The sequence below is a fragment of the Cololabis saira genome, chromosome 6, assembly GCF_033807715.1.
Source record: "Cololabis saira isolate AMF1-May2022 chromosome 6, fColSai1.1, whole genome shotgun sequence".
NCBI classification, from domain to species: Eukaryota; Metazoa; Chordata; class Actinopteri; order Beloniformes; family Belonidae; genus Cololabis; species Cololabis saira.
This window is the reverse complement of record NC_084592.1, coordinates 19,802,990-19,826,061: the sequence shown is the minus strand read 5'-3', so window position 1 is coordinate 19,826,061 and position 23,072 is coordinate 19,802,990. Positions and strand designations below refer to the sequence as shown.

Genomic DNA, 23,072 nt, shown 5'->3' with positions numbered 1-23,072 from the left:
AAGTACCGGTATATGGATGCTGCTTACACCTTTTTAGCAGTTTTATTGAGATAAACACAGTATGAGCAGTTGGCTTCATATTAACATTGTGCTGCTCAGGATGATCCTGGTGAAGGAAAAGATGAATAAAATCCAGCATAGCTCATAGGAGCTCTCCTCTACTCTTATTTACGCTATATTAACCAAAGCAGACCAGTGACAGGAGGAAAAGTTCTGATGTTACAGTCGGTGAACAAAGGAGCCAGAGGATGTCTCGTTAGTTTTCCACATAGTGAACACTGTGACTGCAGCTGTCTAATAATCAAGAATCCTACACTGTTTCTATAGTCTTTTCTAAGAAATAAAAAAAGACTTGCTTCAAGAAAGTTAGAAGCCTTTTTTTGCATATTTCGCTAGTTTTAAAAATTCTTGTCACAATAATTTTTTTAATGCGATTGGCAACGTTTTGGGTTTTTTTCCACTTAGAATAAGACAATTTAACTACTGTAGATGTATAGAATATTATGCTTTTTTTCTAGAGGATCTGTTTTGGCAGTGATACTGTCGAGTTAAATTGAGGAAATTAAAATAAAAAACTTCACTTGTGTCACATGCAGTGTGATGCTGCTCTGAAAATGTGTTTGTCAAATGAAAGCTTGTGTTTCCTGCCAAAGGCAGCATCTGACATATCCCCAAAACAACGGCAGAGAGGAGATTGATTTGGTTTTTGAACCGGTTAAAAACATCACCAAACCAGCCGACAACCCTCATTTCTTAGGAGAGTACATGTTTGTGAGGAGGATCAGCTTATCAACAGTAAATCAAATGCAGTCTGTACGACCGAACACTTAGTTATCCTTTCAAAGAGCGTTCTGTAGACAAAATGACTCCACAGTTCAGGGACAGAATAGAAACTATTTCATTCACTAACTCTCTTCTCTATTTGCACACTTGCAAAGCTGGTTGCATATGTGGGAGGACTGCATACCTCACTAGGCATGGTTATAAATAATAATGGCCCAGTGGCTTTTCCTCTATTTAAAGAAAACAAAAACAAAACTCCACGATTTTACTCATTGCCTTACAGATATTCAAGCGTACTGAAAAGCTCAGGACAACGCAGTAGACATGATGATGGTGATTTTAAGGTAAGAACATGTTTATAACAAAAATTACACACAGTATGAGGTAGAGGCCAACCATCAAGCAGCCTGTGGTGTTGATACCCCATCATTTCACTCGGCCTTTCACACATGGTCTTTGCGTCTTTGACATTCAGACAAGCACAACAAGCACATAGCTGGAAAAACATAGTAGTTAAGATAATCACCCTTATCCTATTGATCAAAGATGGATTTAAATTTTACAGCTACTTTAATCTAGGATTTGGTTCTGGAAAAATGACAACTGGACATTTATTTAATGATTTGTTAGTAAAACGCTGTTCACACAAAAATGTATTTATTTATTTATCATTTATTTAGAAACGAATTGCTCTTTTTATTGAGAATTAGTCAACTGAACATGTTTGAATGATTTGTTAGTAAAACACTCCTCACACAAAAATGTATTTATAAATGTATCATTTATTTAGAAATGAGTTGCTCATTTTTATTGAGAATTATTCGGTCCTTTACAGTGGATAGATTTATTCTATAGTTAATGTAAGTAATCAATCTGTATGTATGTTTCTATTGAATTTAATGTTGAATTTAATTTCATGACAGAGGAAATGTTACCTCACAACTGAACTGCTTCTTTCATGTCATGAAATTCATTTAAAGGTAAGGTTCATTTAATTTCACTAACAGCCAATCATAATGCTATTTTCCCCTTTTACCTCCTGATATTGTCATTTTCAGACATTATCAGGGACTTTGTAGAAAAATTTTATATTTTAATTCCGATCCAAATGTTGAAAATAATCCGCTCATGCTGTTGCTCCTCAAACCTGCACCTCGGAGGATCATATTAGCATAAACTCAAGATCTGCAACTCCCTTTTCAGGTCAGAACGGAGACCAATTAGTTGTTCATTTGGGTTTCTGAAACGCAATTCATTTCAAGTTTTCACTTTTATGAAATCACTCGCCTTTTTCCAGAGCACCAAGGATTTTCCCATTAAATCCTAATAACCAGTCTGTTACTGACGATTATATTTAGCAATCCTCAAAAATGATTGCGATACTGTGAAAGATGCAGAAAATGCAGTGATTTACAAAACATTCAAAGAATAAAGCCAATGTACCCAAAAATATTAAAAAATACAACATGTCATGTAAAAAATGGTCATGAATACTTTGAAAGAAATCGACACGTCCATGTTCACTGTTGAGCTGCATCACTACGTTTTTGCAACGCGATGTATGGATAATGAGTTTTGGACTGGAAGCTTTTTAGCCGCTTCACAGTTTGAGGTGTGTTTTTGTCATGTTTTTCATTTTATAATGCAATAAATGTTCTCTGGGCCGAGCAAAAACTTGATTCTTTTCTTTTTCAGCCACTGCTTTAGATTTCCAGGTGTGTTTAGGATTATTGTCTGCCAACAGACTGGTAACTCTTTAATGTTTTCTACTTGTGAATGATTTCTTCTCACTGCAGAATTAAGGATTTGGTTTAAAAATGGTTTAGAAATAGGGTTAAAACACTAATTACAACAACAGCTGCTTCTCTAAGATCATTGCTAATGTCTGTCCTTCTTGGCACTGTTTTAACACACAAATAATTAAATGGTGTAATCTGTCATGTGTTGCTGTTATATGAGGTTATATTTCATACATTTTAATGAAAGATTTGATGAAACAAGCTAAAGCAACCCTATGTCTACTACGAGATGGTGAAAAGTGCAGACTTGGGCACCAATACGACGAGGATCGATTGACACAGTAATACGTTTGTAGTAAAATGGCAGCTAATGTGAGCACTGTTCACAACGGAGAAAAGTATCTGATCAATTTAATAACTCCAGCAAGTAAAGCAGAGACACAACTGATCTGATGTCTGTTCTGTTTGCTGAACATGAGCGACAGTTTTCACAGATCAGACAAACCCTCAAAGCAGTGCATGATTGTTTTCGTTATCAGGTTAGAATAATGGAGACATTCAGAGTAAAACGTCATTTGAGACCTGTCGCCACCAGCTGCTTAGAGATCAGTCTTTTTGTTACAGAACTAAATGTTTTTTTTCTGGAGAGCGTTGGACATCTGGGTGTGGAGACCCCCAGCTATCTGCTGGTTAGAGCATGCTCAGCATCACTCATCAGAGAGCCCCGGGCAGACAGTCAACCGTGAAGAAAGACGGGTTGTTGCAGTGTCTATTCACTCTTTTCTTTTCTATTTTAAAGTTTTTTTCACACTTCAATAAAAACATCAACTAAAAAGACTGACACACTGCAAAGCCAATTTAGCACTGAACTTTAACTCCTACTATTTCAAATGGTGTTATTTCATAATGGAGCAACTACATTGATCATTCTGGGGCTGAATCACCTCAACCTATGATATTCTCGTCATCTCAGGAAGACAAGTGTGGTTCTGAAAGTGAAAAAAGTCTAAAGGGGAAAAGCAGATTGAGAAGCAGAGCGAGCAAACATGTGACTATTCCTTACAATTCCTCTGGTAAGACCGAGTAAAATGAAGGATCCAAGAGGATAATGGGAGATCCCTTCTGTTGCATGGGGAGATAAGTGGGTCTTTTGGTAGCCTGCATTTTCTGATCAGGGCAAAAGGATGACAAGCCGCAAATGTATGTGTTCTTTACAAACCTTCACTGCATTTTACATGTAAAAAAAAAAGATTTTCAGTGTTTGGTTTCTTTGTTTGGCTTTTGTTTTTTTTGTTCATGTGTGAATGAACGATCTGCAGTCTTACCTTAACCGTAGTACCATGTTCACAGCACCTTGAATGAAGGGCGTATTCTCATATGGTTCGACCTGCATCAGAAATATTTGTGATGAAGCAGTTTACACTGTTTCGGGAGCTTTACATGTCAGCTGGACAAAAAAAAAAAACAAAGAGACAAAGAATGTTCTACGTAGGAAGACAAACACAGTCTGAACTAAAAGTGAACAGCAATGAATCCACAATTTGTCCTGAAAAACATGCCCTTGACATATAACAGCAACGAGGGAAGTCATAAGGGAAAAGAAAAGGAACGCGACATACTGTACAGAAAGGTGTGTAATTTCATGGTCTGACACAGCTACTGATGCTCCGTTTGCTTTTTATGTGGCGAAGGAGTGATATTACGGATAATAAATGGCTGCTGAGTGTGGTGTAAGAATTAGTTCAGGAGTGGGGCACAAGGCCACACCTCAGACGGCTTTGGCTCACTTTCAGTGGGACAACAACAAAATGGGTTACAATGACAGCAAGTCTTCATATGAGATACATCAGCCACCGAGGTGGCTCTGTCAGGCAGACAACCTTTTACTCTGAGTTATTCCTGCTGAGAGCATCCCTCCTGGAGACCAACACTCCCACATGTATACACACACAAACACACACACACACACACACAAGCACACAGCTGCATCAAGGTCACTGAATCATGACAAATTAGTGCTGCTTATGCTGAATCCCTCACCTGGGGATGCTGAATAGACAAGCCTTCTATAGGAACATTGTTGGCCTCCTCCTCACTCTAGGAGGAACAAAATGAAATGCATAATTGTCCGAATGCTATTGCATCCAAGGTTAATATTAAATTAGAGCTTATCTCATAATAGCAACAGAGAAAGGCTAATTCAAACCCATAAAAAACTGGCCTTGTTGGTTCTTGGTTGCTTTAATAAAACAGAAAATCTGAGAAAATAACTGAATTCCCAAAAAGAAGAACTGCGCAGCTGCAGTGAGGACGTGGCTACTTCACCAAAAAGAAAGATATCTACAGCTTTTGCACGTTAAAGTTGACGAATGAGATGAGAAGCAAACTTACTTCTTTGGCCTCATCTTTCACCCTTCGTGACTGGGGGGAAAAATAAAACACATGTTGACTTTCAGAGTCAGGCATTCTGCAGGAATTAAGTTATATTTTCCTTTGTCAGAGTCTAAAACATGTAATTCACAGACTTAATGCATTTTTCCAAATTCTGCACACTGCATGAAAATGTCTCCGTCTATCCATCCAGACGTCCGTTCAAACCTACTTTTTAACTTGTTTAAAAAGAAAAAAACAAACATATTATACAAATTCTGGTAATTATCAAGCCTGAGATCAAAGAAAGGAAAGTGAAATGGCATTCCATCAGCAGCAACTTATTTTTCAAATCATTATTGCTGGTAAAATATTATTTATTGCATCATACATTAAAGCTGGGCATCTTTATCAAAGGGCTCTTTGATCACTGCAGTCTACTTCCTCCTGCCTCAAATCCTTACAGCTATCTTCCAGTTCATTACAGCGACCTCATGACAGACTCTCTCAGCCATCTCGAAGGCAGGAATGTACAGTGTCTAAGACAGAAGGGTAAGTTTCATTACGGTTTGACCAACTGACATGACATGCAACGCCTAAATAACTCCAACTCTGAATTTCCATGCAATGGTTTTGCTACAAAGGCATCATGCATTATAATGTATTTTTAAAGTGTCATAAGCATTTTAATGGTTAAAGAATAAACTCTCTTGAAACATGTCCTTGTGGAGTCTCACTTACCCTGCCTTGATTCACCGCTGCCTTGCCTTCCTCGCTGCTCTCATCCAGCTCATCATCACTCCACTCCCAATCCCCGTCTTCTGTCTTGTGCAAGTGGCCGCTGGAGCCTGGGACTCTCCTCACCTGGACCGACACACATTCAGCTTAATAGGCCCATCAATATATCGGGAAAACAAGGAAAAGATCTAAATAATATCAAATCAGCTGGATTTCAGTCGTATACGTATACCAACCCAGAAGCCAAACTCTCCAGGGATTTTCTTTTTTTTAGGGCACTGAAAGATTATTTAAACCCACTTTCTTATGCATTTCCACTAGGATGAAAGGCAGAGGGTAGATTAGGCAGATTAAGTCTGCTGAAGTGTGTTGCTCCAGGGTGCCTGCAGTTGAAACGGAGGGAGTCTAAGAATGGATCGCCTAACAGCCCTGGTTCCTGGGGTCAAATCCAGCTGTTATGGTCGAGATCACTAAAAATAAAATGTTGTTATAATTAACTCCGGTAACAAGCTGAGTAATTTATAAGTCTCTGATGAAGGCGAAAGGAAACTGCAGAAACATGTCAGGTATAAAAAACCTAAAAATTATTGTCTGACAAAAAGAATTAGCAAATTGAATTGAGTAATTCATAATAATATTTATTAATATTAATTATATTTATAATAAGACAAAAAAAATGCTAAAATCATTTCCATTAAGGTAAGAAACTGAGTTGTAGACCGACTTATAAAGCAATGACGAGCAAACCAAATCTATTCTGTATAATAGATATTTATATACATATTTTATTCTTTATACTGTATATTCTCATGTCTACAGTATAGTCTCAGCATAATTTACTAATTTACTGTATTGTACATATCTTTCATACTGTATATATCCTTTCATAGTTGGTCACAGTTTACAAAACTGCTGCTCACTTTACACACACTGTACCTTATTATCTTATACGACTGTACATTCCTCACTTTCTGCTTCTTTGCACTTCTGGTTAGATACTAACTGAATTTTATTGTCTCTGTATGTGTACGCTGTGCAATGACAATAAAGTTGAATCTAATCTAATCTATAAACCAAACATGGTAAAACCACAAATGTAACAAATCTGATCCTCTTGAGTACAGAAAAGACTTTGGGAAACGCATGCAGTTAATTGTAGCTCTGGAAAAGCATCTAACACATACAATACTAGTAGGTAGTGTGAGTCAGGATGAGCTCTGCAGTTTTACAAAGGTGACAGCACACGAAACCGCAGGCTGCCAGCATCATAAACCCCCCCAGCTCTTCAGGGGATACAAATTAAAAGAAGCACTGCCCAAGTGTTGGTGTCAGGTTTACTTTCCAAACCTGACAGAGAACAAAGGCTCCCCCAGTTCTGCACAAAGTCCTTGAACCAAGCAGACACAGATGAATGCCCTCAGTGGTTTATCACCACCCAACAAAAATACACTGCAAAACATAATAAAAGTATAAATATCTGTTATTTATAATGCAGAGCTCAGTCAGTTTCCCCCTCGTCCTTTAAGCACCAGACAATACATTCAAATTGAATATCAATTCATTATCTTTTTCTTTTTATTATGTAAGACATCAATAATTCAAGCCCAGATGGGCTGTAATGTCTCGTTTACAAACTAAGGGTGGAGTTTTTTTATTTTGAGGCGCTTTTGTTTTTGCCAGGGTGCCCTCTGCTGGAGATGCACCTACACTGCAACAAGTAATCTCATTCATACAGTCCTTTTAAAACATGATCAAATCTATTTTTTTCTTTTTTTTTGTCCATCAGAAGCAATTTCCTCTTTTAACAATACTTTATTTTTTATTATGAATTCACATACATCCTGAAAAATCCCCCTTTAGTCATGAGGTAACATGTATAATTACTAAACTGTTGACAGAATCTGACGTCTCCTTTTCATTCACTCAGGTATGTAACAGGAGACTTAAGGTCCTATTTAATGAATAAAAGCCGTCCGGCTTTAGACGTCTCTGTTAACCCCCATCGATACTTGTTTCCTACGAGTCAAACTAACTGCATGTATTCACCATGGCAACAGAATACCGCACGGGACAAAAACATGAAAAAAAGAATGTCTCGAAACCGAGGTGCGTTAGAGCAGAGGGACACAATTGCAGATCAGAGACGTTGAGAGCAGAGAGGAGCTGAACAAGGAGAACTGAGAGCAACCAAGGTCACAACGTCGTCTCTGCAAGCGTTAGGTAATGCTGAGTTTAGAATGCACATGACTCTGCAGGTCGCATCGGTACAAAACACTGCACACTGGCTCTGCTGTTCACAAACTTCCCCGACCAAAGCTATCAAGCGAGGCGACAATTACTTGCCCTGCACCTACTGCGCAATGCTGTTTTCTGCATTGCACTTATCATATGATTCCACATTAAGAAATGAGGTAAATTCTTTACAGTAAGTGTGCTGTAATTGCACCTCTCCAGTTTGGGACGGCCCACAGACCAAACCGTCTAAAAGCACATTTACAAAGCCCTATTTATGACATCCAAAATGCCGAAACTCATTAAAGTATAATGTTGCATACTTTGAGTGACACATGAGGGAGGTGGTTGTGCTTTGTAAAGGTTTTCCAAATATCTCTCCCCCTCATTGTAATTGCTACAAGCCTGCAGTTCCTACATAAACTATCAACATCATCATGCCCTTTTACACTGTTTATGCGTAATTATTACGTCATGCACAGCAATGCCCGTGCCGACTACTATGCCCTCCATTTACTCTCAACCATGTCAGTGAATTTCCACTCCTCTACCGGGCCACTCTGCCTTCTGGCAATGGCCCCCTGATCCCACTCCTGCCCCTCGCCATCCAGGCGGTTAATTATGTGAAGCCAATATCAGCTGTGCCTGAAAACTGCACTTCCTCCTGGACCGCCGCGACCAGTGAGCAACAGAGCAAGCAAACCAAACAAAAATGTGCTCCTTTCTGTCGCCCGATGTTAACAATCCATTAATCCCTGTTTGTCTTGACGCACACAGGGAGCTGCACTCGGAGTCGCAGATGCAGCCCTCCGTGCATCTGTGCAAGCGGGACTCTAATATGACACTGGCCCATATTTTTACATAATCTACACAACAGGGCACAAAGTGTTTTGAGGTGCGGAGGAAAGTCAGAGCGCGTGGCATGTGTTGTCTGTAAATGCGACACTCTGGTGGAGCTCGACACTTCAGTGGATCCCAGCCACAATTTATTCATGTTTAACCAACAACGGAGTTGTTTTACAGCGACTGTTTATGTAAACATACCTTCTTTGCTCTCTGTGAAATCTTTGGTGCACAACTCAAAAGCTTTTCAACCAGATGTTCTTTGTTCTGCAAGACAAAAGTAATAAACAGCAAGTGAAAAGAAAATGTTTAATTCATCAAAATGAGTAATAATGAGTCGGGATAACCTTGAGTGCACCTAAAGGTTTAATCAAAGGAATCCTTTATTTGTTTTGACCCAGTGATGGGTTTTATTGGGGTCCCCCGTGGTGTTTAAATTAATGATTTTCACTTCTCTGTGTTGTACAAGTTGGTTTTGTGAATGTGAATATGTATTACAGGAGGGTAAGGGGATGCTCACATTCATTTTAAAAAGAAAAATCACAATCTGCAGTGTAGTCTGCTATGTTTTCATTAATTACATTTTAAAGTTCTGTTTTTAATGATCTAACTACAACTAACCATGATGAAACCAACACAAAGCCTCTGGAGCACAGAGCCGAGTCACTGTTGGAGCTGGCACCAAGCCATGACGGTAACAATAATAACACAGCGTCAAATATTTGAGATGAAACAAATACCTTGGCCTTCTGGAAGAATTTACATTTCAAAAGCTCCGCAGCTGTGGGCCTAGAGATAAAACAAACGCACGCACACAAATAAAATGGTTTAGAAGACAACACAACAAAGAACTCACTGAAACAAAACAACCAAGAACATGCGACGGGAGCCTCGTCAGCTTCCCTCAGTATTTCCCTCATACGAGGAATGTTGTTCTGACCTTTTGGCAGGATCCTTCTGAAGGCACATTGTTATTAGCTTTCTAAATGATTTGCCATATTTTTTGAGCATTTCCTTGTCCTCGATGCCCGTCTCCAGGGTGGGTGGATCATTCTGCAGGGTAAGCATTAAAACCTGAAGAAAAACAAACAAACAAACAAGGAAAATAGTTCAAACCCAGCAAACATTTAAGCAGGAAAAATAAACAAACCAGAAGAGGAAATGAAACTAAAAGGAGGAAATGGTAGGGAAAAGAAATGCGGAAACTCAACGAGCAAATACAGCAAGTTTTAAAGGGCTCTTTCCTTTTTTTTTCCTTGATAATGATGACACTTCACAGAAACATGTAAGACAACGCTTACTAATCCAAGCGTGAATGGACAATGTTTTCCTCTGATCTTTTCCTTTGTGTTACAGGGAAATGACATAATAACAAATGACTCATCTAAAAGTCACCTTCATAGGAGGGTAGCGGTGATAGGGTGCAGAGCCTGTCGCCAGCTCGATGGCTGTAATCCCAAAACTCCAGATATCTGCTTTGAAATCGTAGCCTCGGACCTGCGGACATGGAGTAACGGCACAGTGAAACACAAATGGAAACATTTTTGATGATGCGTCGCTTAAGCGAAAAAAACGCTTGAGTTTCCCCACTGGGGATCGATAAAGGATGCTCTTAATACCAAGCAGACAAACTCTGGGAAATGAATTTGACTCATTTTGATGAATATCCAACATCACCAGCACTTAATAAACTGACCTGCTCCATCACTTCTGGAGCCATCCAGCACGGCGTGCCGACAAAAGTCTTCCGAACTTTGTTTCTCGTCATGTCGCCTCCTGTTGCTAAGAAACCGCTTACTCCAAAATCTATGAAAACAGAACAAGAAGAGATTTGTTTAGTATTACATATCTTACAGGCTTTACTATTATTTTAAATATATTTTAAATATCTGGATGTTCTGTTTATGATGTTTCTCTGAGAAGCACTCAAACCAGTGGAAAGTAATTTTCCTATTTAACAGGACGGGTAGTGAAAAATAGGATCCATTAACAGTTCTTTGACATATTAGCTCTTTTTATTTGTCTGACAGTTTAAGTGATCTAAGTGGAGCCCATTTGCCTTTTTTACGAGCTTCTCCCTCATCACCACTCGTCAAACCAGCGCATTATAAAATAATTAAGTGTCATCGGGAAGTTTGAAGTTTTTTCAATCGTTAGAAAAAAACACAAGTATTTATTGAATCATGTAAATTATTATTAATAACAGAATATTATCTATCCGTGACAGTGTAATGACTATTCTCTTTGAATGTGATTGACTATAAATATTTTCTTGTTGCAAAGAAAATCCTTTCAAACAGCCACCAGGATTTAGTTTATAATTTAGGTTATCTAGGTCTGTAAAGTCGCAAAGCTTAAAGAGGGCATATTACAATATGTTTTCTGTGCTTGAGAGCATTTTTATTGGCATCTGAATAGACTACAAGTTTAAATCAGTCTTGCTGTACTTCAGAAGTGGGAAGATAAACCCACTTCTCCTTGCTTTTATGATTTGCTATTAACAGCAATGTCTCATCAACAGTTATAATAGTCACTCAAATTAACAGATTCATAAAATGAATATTCTTTAATAATATTTTGTCTCATATTTTATATCCTTAATAGAAATCTCAGTTCTTCTCAATTTTGGGGGGATTTCAGTTGGATTTTTCCAGTTTCAAACAGGAAACTCTAAGTTCCTATATTTCTTTGAATGTAGTATCGGCAGCCTCAGAAGCTGCCATTACAAAACAAATGTGTAAATAACTGTGCCCATATAAGCAAAAATGATAGGCTCTAAAAGATTTGATAAAACAAAAGAAATGAACATTAACGGAGGAATTATTCATCTTTAACCTCTCCTGGCTTTTACATTACTTCAGTGTTCCTATCTGCAGGGAGAGTTTTAACAACATCGTCCTGTTCAACACATGATGATAATGTGAAAAATGTCAAACTGCAGACAAAAATGTCCAGACACTTTTGTGATTGATCTCAGTTTGCTTTGTGCAGGCTAGGTATTGTATGCTCCTTCAAATGGTACAACAAGCTTCTACGGTCAAAGAGTTTAATTTGTGCCCCAAATTTATTTTAATTTAACTGCAAAGCTTTAAACTAATACTGTCAATAAATTAATACAGTTGCAAACATTTATTCTTGATTTAAACAAATAGTGTTTGTATTAATACATGTCAAAAGTTTACAGTCTATAACAGCCGTATCGCTTATTGTTTCTCCAAACTACAGGGTGGGCCGAGGGTCATATTTCCTGAAACGTGCGTACGTTATTCTCGCATTAAAGAAATAGCGACATTAAACACAATTTACAATAAGGCATAATTGATGCATTAACTCCAGCAGTCCTACTTTAAACTGATCTCAAAACAGGGCCACTTTGTAGAAAAAGAGTGGTTAAGTCCCATTGAACGGCTCAATACACCTTAAAATCAACTGCAATTAATAGAGATGTAAAGTAAAGTGGAAGAGAGCATTAGCAACGGGAACCCAATGAAAAGCCTGCAGGAGGGCCTGTTCTTAACTTTAACCACAGAGGGGGAGACAATAAAAGGACTTCACAGGACTATAAATCAGATGACCAATCAGAGCAGACCTTTTTGGGAGGGAGCTCAAGGATATGGTACTAAAATTGATGCGTTTGAAGGGAAAAGTACAAAAGGTGCTGAAACACTATAAACCGAGGGGGAGATAAATGTGTCTTTAATATTACAGCATGTGAAAACGCTGTAGTTGGTCCTCAAAATAAAATCACAACCACGAGAATCAGCATTGTATATGCTTTTTAAAACAAAAAAGACATGTGATCGGGGAAAAAGGCATACTCCAAAAGTTACAACAAACCTGCAATCTGGACAGAGCCATCTTCTCCCAGTAGTATGTTCCCAGCTTTCACATCCCTGAGGTCAACAAAACAGCAACAGAGTGAAACATCAAAGTCACACGGAGCAGCATTGATTTTTCCTATCGTGTTAACAAGTCCCACTGACCATTATCTAGGACTCTGCCCAAGGGACTGACAGAGGTTTAATCCTGACTTTCAATGACCTTGAAATCCAGGAAGTGTACAGCTGAGCCGAGATCCAATAAATGAACATTTTCTAACCCACTTTAGAGTGAAATTTATAGCTATTTGTTCAACTTTCTTATCCAGAGCATCAGAATGAATAAGTGACGACATTTTAATCACCCGATCTGTGAGAAAACTTTCTTTACTGACAGAATCTCGGAAGTCTTTTTCTTTTTTTTAGAGATAAAAGTAAACATTAGAAAGTGTTACCTGTGAATCTGTCCATTTCTGTGCAGATAGTCCAGGCCCTCCAGAACCTCTTTTAATATTGTGGCAATGATAGGCTCATCTAAAACTCGATTTTTATCCTCTTCTTTATTTGTGTGCTTAATTATATCCAGCATAGAACCTAAAACCAGATCACGGAAATCGAAAACATTCAGTTCACTTTGTTGTTCACAAAATACAAACCAGCTATTATATGACCTTGACACTAATTGTTATTTATTGCCAGTTTATTAGAAGTACTCTACGTCCAGTACAGAAAGCAAAGCCTGCACCATTCATAGCTCAAATCTTCTTTTTTTTTGTTTTAATTAAATCATGACATGAAATTATAAATCTTTTATAGTTTACACAAAGTTTTACTAAAATCAGCCTACAATCAAGTAAAATGTATGTTTTCTTTCCTCAATTAAACATGTTTGGTTATTAATAAAAACTAGAGACACAAAAACAAACTTTTGAACAATCATTTGATTCTTCACATAAAGATTCTTTTTTTCAAACTGAGGCACCAAATACCAATAAATCCTTATGTTGTTTTGTTTCTTTTTTCATCAGTACATGCACATATACGTATAAACACGTGTGCAGAGCACATATAAATTAATTTTTTGGCTGGAATTTGACAATTACTTCCCATCACTAATTAACAATAAGTGAGGAGAAGTTACTTTTTTTTCTATTTTCTTTTAGCAAGTGTGTCATGGCAACACAGTTGCTGGTAATCTTTGATGGTTTTTTTTATCACTTTGAGTACAGAATGACCAAAGATATCAATTTGTAACGACTGTAAGGGAAAGATAACCCACCCAAGAACAACAACCACAATGTTTGGAACAAAGAAAACGAATCCAACACAGATCCAACACATGGAAAACATCATCCTGCTGAGCATCCCAATGTTATGAAGTTAACAAAGGCTGAGTGCCTAAAACTAAGCTAGTAGAGCACACAGCCTGCCTCTGTTATGTAACTGTATTGATTACTTACAGTTAGTACAATGAAAATCAGAATCAATAATATATATATATATATATATATATATATATATATATATATATATATATATATATATATATATATATATATATATATATGTGTGTGTGTGTGTGTGGGTGTGGGTGTGTGTTACATAATTAAGAGCTAAAAGTCAGGTATGTGGACATGCATCGACAGTGCAGCGTCACCCCCGGGTGAATTAAGGTGTTATTAAGGCAGCAGTGAACTTACCTCCACTCAGAAGCTTCATGACTAACCAAAGTTCATCCTTTACAACAAAGGAAGTGTAGTAGGTGACAATGTTTGGGTGGCTGCACTGACTCATGGCATGGATTTCTTTCTATTCGTACAGACAAATAACACAACATCAGGCTTTTAATCAGAATATTTACTTCTTCAAAAGGATCTGTAAGAATCAACGTTAACGGCAGGAAATCCTGTGAATTTATAGGAAGCTGCGCTAGAAATAGTGTTGTGTTATAAACCACAATGTGTATTAATTTTCAGATAAAAAAGAATAATAGCAATATAGCTTGGTGTAAAGCAATTAGAAAGCATTAGAAACAAATAAATAAAAAGTGTGTGTTTGTTGCTCTAACCAACAGCTCATCCATGCTGGTCTGGCATTTTTCCAGGTTGATTCTTTTTATGGCCACGCGCTCCTGTCTGGGGGTACAGAGGGCCGCCTGCACCACAGCTGTGGCCCCGCTGCCTGGAATCACAGCAACAACACATAAATGACCAAGTAGACATGGGGCCAAGAGGGACACACACACACACACACACACACACACACACACACACACACACACACACACACACACACACACACACACACACACACACACACACACACACACACACACACACACACACACACACACACACACACATCTGGAAGAATAAAATTCAGCATCACTCTGCAGATTCGTGTACAGTATTCATCCGGCCGACTCGTCCATCTCAGCTTTTCTGTTTAGTTTATAACTTTTGTCTCTGACGTGTGGCGGCTGAAACATCGGAGGAAATGTAAGCGGACTTAGAGTACATCATTACATCATTTTTAAACAGCTGACTACAAATCAGGCCAGGCTGTAGAGGAGTGGTCCTCTTCACACCGTGAAAAATGGCGTACCGCCTGCCAGCTGCTGGTTATAGATAAGACTAACACGATAACGCGTGAGATCTGGCTGCGTCCCAGCTCCCTGTGATGACAGGAATGGGTGGTCTCACTAACTCATCACAGTCAGCCGCTCACAGCTGTGTCACTATTTCTTATCACGAATTGTATGACTTGTCAGCACATCTGCACACTTCACGCATTTGCCAAAAACATCCACAGAACCTCCTTCTCTACCTTCACAGTGTTTTTTTACGGTTTCTGCTATTGCGTCAGCCAAAATGTTGTTGTTTTCTCTTTGTTTTTGTTTTGGTTTTTTCGAATATTTTAACACACAACTAGAGACCTAAAGTTCACCACGGTTTGGTTCAGCTGAGTGAATTTCACTCAACTTAAAAATAGAGAAAGAGTTATAGTTTTTAAATGACTTTAGACAACAAAAAAAAATAAAAAATCACATTCTTCTCTAAATGAATCACATTCATTCATTATAGCGTCATAACAATGTGAATAATACAATGACAGGCCACGTTTTTTTTAGTCAGTGATGTAAGAAGTCATCAATGGGGCCCCAGTGAAACTCAGTGAAAGCCGCCCTGCCCTTCAGAAATCATCACAACTTTCTTCCTGCATTCCTTTATTCTGTGTAGTTTGCTGTAAATGTCCGAAACTTAACAAAGTGGGTTATGTGGGTCCCTTCTTTTTTTTCTTCCCATTTTACATTTTAATTAGAGCCAGCTATGCAAAGCTAAACATAGTTAAAGAAACGTGACCTAGAGGTTTGATTCAATAAATCATGCTGCTTGTACGCATAAAATGATTATTACCATATCACTTTTTTTCCCCCTTTGAATGAATAACATCATATGATGCTACCATAATGTTTAACACTTGGAACAATCAAGATATTCTGAAGTAGTGTGAAGGTTAATCTCACTATAAATAAAACAAAAACAAAGTTTTGTTTACATAATCATGAAGATGTAAACAGAACTTTACAACTGTCTTTGCCCTTTTTAATTTGCCGCTGTTGTAAATGAATAATAGTCAATGATGTTTTTCCCTCCGGAAGACAAAATTGATGATTCTTTCCAGCCAGTCAAGTGAATAATCTGTAAATTGAATAATAGCATTAAACTGCGTTTTAAAAAAACATCTTGCTCTGAGGGGAAAAAAGTGTTGTGCTTGCAGGTTAATAATGATGCTTAGTGGCAGCTGCTTGCAAATTCAGGGTGCTTTTATGTGGGGTTAGGCAAAAAGCTGTACCCCTATATATACATACATACACATATATATATATATATATATATATATATATATATATATATATATATATATATATATATATATATATATATATATATATATATATTGGAACCATTCTGGACAGTTTTAGTTTGCTGGCAGAAAAAGCAGAGCCACAGCAATCTATGATTTCAGTAATCACTAGTAAACTGGACACGTGCCATAAATTAGTAAGGCTGGAGAAATGTCGACAAACGGAACTGGTGGGGGAAAGGGGGGGTAAAAATAAATAAATAAAAGCACTCAATGTGACATTAAGAGCCCCCTGCCTTGCAGCAGAGCTGGTTCCGCCTGGTGTGGACGCATCTGCGCGCCGGTGATCCCTCACTGGGTCTCCTAAAGGCTGATTTATGGTCCCGCGTTACACCAACGCAGAGCCTACGCTGTAGGGTACGCGTCGGCTCTGTAAACTCTGCGTCGTTTTAACGCTGAACCATAATTTAGGCTTTAACATCCGCATTGCAAAGTATTCAAAGACGCATAAGAGGAAAAAAAAAAGCCGGTAGGCCCCACTGGCGTCACTGCATGAGCCGCCGTGGGCTGCCTTTCCACGGAAACAGCGGGTACTAACCTATGACTTCCTGCAGCTCGTACGACTCCCTGGTAATTGGCCAGCTGGCTGTCACGGACGGCTGCTGCTGCTGCTGCTGCTGCTGCTGCTGCTGCGGCGGCGGCTGGACGGGGGTCGTGGGTTCGCCCTGGTCCGCCATGATGAGGAGGAGGATGAGGATGATGAGATGCTGCGCTGCTTGTGCGGCTCCTGGTCACCGACGTGGGGGGGGGTTGCGGGTTTGAGCCTCCTCTCCTCGGAGCGTGAGGTGGGGAAAGTGTCGAGCCGGCAGCCGCAGCGACCTGACTGAGCGCAACCCGGAAAGTAACGGAGCACACGCGTGCGCGCACTGTCACATCCACGCGTGCCCACGAGATGACACTGCCAGATGACTCCACGATGTGTCACTTCACACAGGAAGACCTCAATTAAAGCCCCCCCGGTTATACAGTTTGAAATCTGGCAGACGGTTTGAAAAAAGTAAAAGTTGGAATATAGAATATTATCTAATAAAAAATGTTTAAAAAAAATCATTGAATTGTATTTTTATTCAACAGTGTTTGGGATATATGTGTATTGATTAATGTATGTATTGATCTTTATTTGAAACCTAAAAGGCTTTTGAAGCTACATCGAGCCTCAATGACACGTAGTGTGACTTGTTTAATGTGTCAGCAGACATGCGACTGACGTTGTTAACGGCACTTGCGGTGACTGACCAGCAGATGGCGCCGTCGCACTTATTATAGTCTGATGACGACGACGGTGGCTCGAGCTACAACTATGATTCTAGCAGGAATCAAAATACAAAGCTAAGAAAGAAAAGAAATACTCACCTTGACGTTTCCTATTTTGTTATTTAAATGTATATAACTAAATATAAAGAATATAATAATATCTGGGTTCATTTTACATATGATGTCAGCACAAACACACATAAATATGTTATATATATATATATATATATATATATATATATATATATATATATATATATATATATATATATATATATATAAAGATGAGTATATAAAGGTTCAGAAGGTTATACAGTACATATATAAAAAAACCTTAATTCCTAGCCTTAACCATCGATAGATAGAATTGTATCTATTCAAAGTTTATTTATTCCATTATGTCAGAATCAGAATTATAATCAGAATCATCTTTATTGGCCAGGTTCGAACATTGTCCAACAAGGAATTTGACTCTGGTAGTTTTGCTCTTTGGTGATAAAATAAAATAAACAATAAAAACAAATGTGGTATTTCTTGGTCTCTGCATTTAACCCATCTCTACAGACTAGAGAGCAGTGGGCTGCCATATGAACGGCGCCCGGGGAGCCGTTGGGGTTGAGGGCCTTGCTCAGGGGCCCAGGGTGGTTGACCTGGGTTGTATCCTGGGGACTTGAACCTGGTCCTCCAGACTCCAGTCCACTTCTGTAACCACTAGGCTACCACTCCCCTATCAATAACCCAGAACAACAGATTTGTTGTTGCCTCAAATTGTGCTCCTAAAAAAGTCATTTTTGTCATTTTTGTTGCTGCTGTCAAAACGGCACTAACCTTTGGTTTTGCGTTTTATTAGGGCCCGAGCACTGACAGTGCGAAGGCCCTATTGTATCTGTAGGAATTTTCCTTCTTCCGAAGAAATGAAGGCCTTTTTGCCCCCCTAAACGTGCCCCAAAAGTCACCAAATTTTGCACGCAAGCCAGGCCTGGAAAAAAAACTTTATATTTAATGGTTTGCATTAATGGGCGTGGCCTAACGGCTCAACAGCGCCCCCTAGAAAACTTTGTGCCTCAAGCCCCACAATACGGTTTGACGTACATGCACGAAAATCGCTACACACCTGTATCATGGGACAACTTAAAGAAAAGTCTCTTGGCGCCATGGCCGAAACCAAACAGGAAGTCGGCTATTTTGAATTAATCGTGTGATTTTGCCGCAATTTATGCCATTTCTTCGGCCGTTTCTTCACCCGAACCGTAACATTCACCTAGGTATGTTACACATCAAAATGTGCGTCTCGATCCTGCGAAGATGCACATTACTTTTCTCAGGGTGCTTTCACACCTGTCGCCCATTTGTTTTGTTCCGATTCAGGGGCTAAATCGATACAGTTGTTTCTTTTCTTGTTTGTGGGGTTTGTGTTCACAAGGCAAGCGTCTGTAGCGGTTCAAAGGTGTTAACAAATGCCATGCGCGAACCAACTGTTCTCTGATTGGTCAGAAATGAACGCGGAAGGAGTTTCCTCTTCCGCACCCCGGGAAAATCAACAAACTGTGCTACCGCAGTGCAAGAGCGGACCGCTCTGCCGAGCTCAGTGGCAGGCGAGAGGCCGCCTGCCGCGGTGTTCCCTGTTCCAAAAATTTGCACAAGCAGCAGAAAAACAGTGGATGAAGGTTAACACGGCACATTCTATTAGCTTGCCCTGTAGATATTGCATGTGTACCTTGCATTTTGCTGTATGGGCTTTAGCATGCATAACATTTAGAAATGGCCTCATTTCTGACAAAGGCAGAAGCTCTGGTATACCCTCTGCAACTTTGTTCAGGTATGACCAGTACCTAAGAAGTAGGAGCAGCATTTTGAATGAGTTTTAAAAAAATATAATTTTTAATTGACATAATATCAATCTAAAATGACTGCCATCACTGTAAAGCTGAGACACAGGACAGTTTATTCATGATGATGGATTTGAAAAATGACTGAGGATTACCTGCATGTTACATCCATACAAAAGACATTTGCCTTCTTTGCCATCTCTCTTTGAAGAAACATGGGATAGGCAAATATTTCTCTGCGGTAGTGATTCAGTCCACGTAAGAGAAACCCATGTCTGGTTAATCAGAAGAAAATGTAGTGATTAATAATCTACTGACACAGCAAGGCTGAGCTCAAGCATGCATCTGTCATATGGGTGCCAATGACAAAATATAATACTTGGCTAGTATAAAAAGATAGACAAATACCACTAAACCACCAAAGTCTGTTATACTTTTATACTTCCAATTCTTACTTAGACTAAATCCTTGTATGGTCAGCAAGTGTCTCATCAGCATTGTGCTTCACACAACAGATTTGCTCTAATTTTAATCTTTGCAACTGTCTGCACCGTCTCCATGAGGCTCAAGTCTCAGTTGCATTTCACAGGCATAACCGTGACCACTAGCATTTGTTAATGCTTTCATGTCCATACCCTCTGTTTGACACACATAACTGCAGTCATTTGTGTTGGTGTCAAAGACGCAGGTGATCTAATTAACACTATTACCTGAATGCCTCTTTGTTAGACATACAGACTGAGCACTCTCTGTTGCTGCTGCTAAAATGTGCTGCTCGGACTACACTTGTTGTATTGATGCTGGATAAGACTTGGATTGGAAGTAAAATGATGAAACCAGCCTCAAGAACCACACACACACACACACACACACTTGAATGCCCTCGTCAATCTGGGCACCGGACATTTTGGACATCTCTCTGCCAGCGGTGAACTTGGCAGTGCCACAGACAGCACTGCCTATAAAGTAAGTATATTACACACATTTTGACATATGTAAAAAAATAAATAAAAGAGAAAGAAGAGCTGTATAAATTACAATAATGATAAATACAACAAAGGTTTCCTACACTTCTGGGCTTTCCCCTGACAAGGTCCACAAATGTTGACACGTCCTCATCCTTGGCCAGGAACAGGTCTTTATATAAGGGGGCTCCTCAGTCCTGTCAATGATAAGTTAACTTGCAAATCGATTATAAAAATCATAAAGTAGTAAATTTACTATTGTCACGGAGTGGTAGGATGAGGACCAGATGCAGGAGAGCGAGAGGCAGGAGTTCAGCCAAAAAGGGTTTATTTTAAAAAAAAAAGGCAAGAACCAAAAACCAAAGCGCTGCTTAGCAGGATCAAAAAACACAGAAACAGGGATTGAAAAAGTATGGGCCACCATGGAGGGAGCAAACACTACAGAACCACAAGGAGCAAGGGAAAGACAAGACCAGATATACACAAGGGAGTAACGAGACACAGGTGTGAACAATCAGGGCAGATAGAAGACAGGCGGGGCAAAACAGAAAACACAAACTGGGGGAAATGTCACACACTGACAACTATTATGTGATAAAATAATGTCTCTTATAACCACTCAAATAAACCCTAAGGGTTACAATTTGTATTAAATGTGTTTTCTTTCCCATTTACTTAAATTTATCAACACTAAAATAGACAGCTTTAATACTTAAATGACCCTAAAATAAACAGGTGTCATATACCTTTATAAGTACCTATACCTACCCCTTCGACTTGCAAAATTTGTAGTGTTTTCTGTTTCCATCAGAGGAGACAGCATGTCTGAGAACATGCTGGACAGACAAAATGTTGGACCCGGCACATATTCTCTTCTTTGAAGACACAGTGCGAAAACTCAAAGAAGTTGCGCTGAAACGTATCAGCACAGATACTGCCTGCCTGAAAATAAAATATGTTTTGGTTAGGAATGTTTTTCAAAGCAATACCCACAATTAAATATTAGGTATATAGTAATATGTTTTTGTTTATTTTATGTTTCGATGTAATCCAGTCATATTAACCCTTCCAGCTTGTGCTCCTCTGTGCTCCAACATTTTCAGAAAGTTTTTTTTTTTTTAAAGGATAAACTCCATTTAAAAATTAAGAAGTATAACAATATCTTAACACAAGGGTTTTACAACAGGAAATGAAAAGTAAATTGTGTAATAGCAAAATAATAAAGGATTGCCCTTTTATTTGACGTCCTGCACTCCTCATCCCATTGTTTTATAACCGTGTATTAGTGTATCAGCCACAGTGGGTTGTGCAGCTGTTATATTTTGGATGCTAAAATCTCTCAGTTCTCCCCAGTAAATATAATAAGCAGTTTCAAAGGTTCATCCTCACATAACACATCTTTCTACGCTTGTTTGCCATCGCTGCCTCACAAACGAGGCACAAACACTACGCCATGATGAAGAAAACTCCGAGACACTTAAACTCCTCCAACTGAGGTCGGGACCACAGACATCATCCCACCTGTGTCAGACTGAAGACCTCGGTTCACCTGAGGTCAGCTCAGCCACGCTGCTGTGATCTCCCAGGGTAAGTCCACAAAGCTGAAAGCTGCAGATGTCTGAGTTTTACGTGTTTTCCAGTGATCAACGTCATCAGTCAGTATATTGATCACTGGAGTTTAATATTAGGATGATGCATAAACACGCATATCAATATCATCGATTGGTTTCATGTGCAACATTGAAATCATGAAGATAATCAGCAGCAGGCCGTGATGGTGTGAATATTAGTGTAAACAACTTTTTTGTCTCTTGTAATTGTTTTACCTTTGGTAGAGTGAAGTGTGATTGAATATTTAAAGATATTCATGAAAAATGAAAATCAATATTTAGAAAACATTTTTCATAAAAATTTTTATTACAAAACATATTTTGAAGATTTCAAGAACAAGAAACGCAAATCCAAATGATGGACTGATAAACCACGAGCTCCTGATGTCCCCAAACTTTTGATCTGATCTCTGTCTCCTTCATCTGGACCTATGAGTCCCTCTCACCAACACTGCGATTCAGGGCCGGTTCTAGAAAATGATGACTAGGATGCATCTCAGATCAGAGGGGCTGCACATGCCTGGCACGTTATTCAACACTAAATTATGCATTTTCCCATAATTTCAAGCGGAATGATACTAGCAAAACAAGAATATTTAAAGTGTATTTCAAATGCTTTATTGCAGCAATATTGTTGCAGAACAAAGAAAATTCTACATTTAGTCTGGGCTACCTCACCCATCAGACAATCTAGCAACAGATGTTTCTTACCCTGAAAATAAAGCATAGAAATTCAAACTAATTTTATCTATACAGCTCAAAAACATCACTAAACATGACAGTTTTTAAAGTGGAATGGTACCAGTCAAACAATAATACTTAAAGTGTCTTTCAAGTGCATTTTTGCAGCAATATCGCTGCAGAACAAATAAAATGCCAAAGGAGAATGCCAAATGAATGAGTCTGGAAAGATTATCCATTTTTGATAATAAGACTCTGCCAAAAATTGAAATATCCCTTTGTA

At 38.8% G+C, this 23,072-nt stretch overlaps 1 protein-coding gene across 7 annotated transcripts in view; it reads right to left on the bottom strand.

Moving 5' to 3' along the window:
• stk39 (serine threonine kinase 39) overlaps positions 1-17,274 on the bottom strand; it is a 28,529-nt gene extending 11,255 nt beyond the window's left edge. Inside the window, exons 1-16 of one of the 7 annotated variants that reach the window (XM_061723562.1) lie at positions 16,989-17,274; positions 14,592-14,704; positions 14,224-14,332; positions 12,979-13,117; positions 12,543-12,598; positions 10,402-10,511; positions 10,101-10,202; positions 9,646-9,779; positions 9,446-9,494; positions 8,907-8,972; positions 5,634-5,756; positions 5,357-5,431; positions 4,914-4,943; positions 4,563-4,619; positions 3,848-3,909; positions 3,294-3,689 (exon numbers count right to left, since the gene is read on the bottom strand). In XM_061723562.1, coding sequence (XP_061579546.1) covers positions 3,575-3,689; positions 3,848-3,909; positions 4,563-4,619; positions 4,914-4,943; positions 5,357-5,431; positions 5,634-5,756; positions 8,907-8,972; positions 9,446-9,494; positions 9,646-9,779; positions 10,101-10,202; positions 10,402-10,511; positions 12,543-12,598; positions 12,979-13,117; positions 14,224-14,332; positions 14,592-14,704; positions 16,989-17,127 — 1,479 coding nt within the window. In that variant the 5' untranslated portion in view covers positions 17,128-17,274 and the 3' untranslated portion in view covers positions 3,294-3,574. Of the gene's footprint in view, positions 1-3,293; positions 3,690-3,847; positions 3,910-4,562; positions 4,620-4,913; positions 4,944-5,356; positions 5,432-5,633; positions 5,757-8,906; positions 8,973-9,445; positions 9,495-9,645; positions 9,780-10,100; positions 10,203-10,401; positions 10,512-12,542; positions 12,599-12,978; positions 13,118-14,223; positions 14,333-14,591; positions 14,705-16,988 lie in introns of those variants that run through there. The other 6 variants (XM_061723557.1, XM_061723564.1, XM_061723558.1 and 3 more) reach the window with 6 other exon arrangements.
• Positions 17,275-23,072: the final 5,798 nt, after the last annotated feature.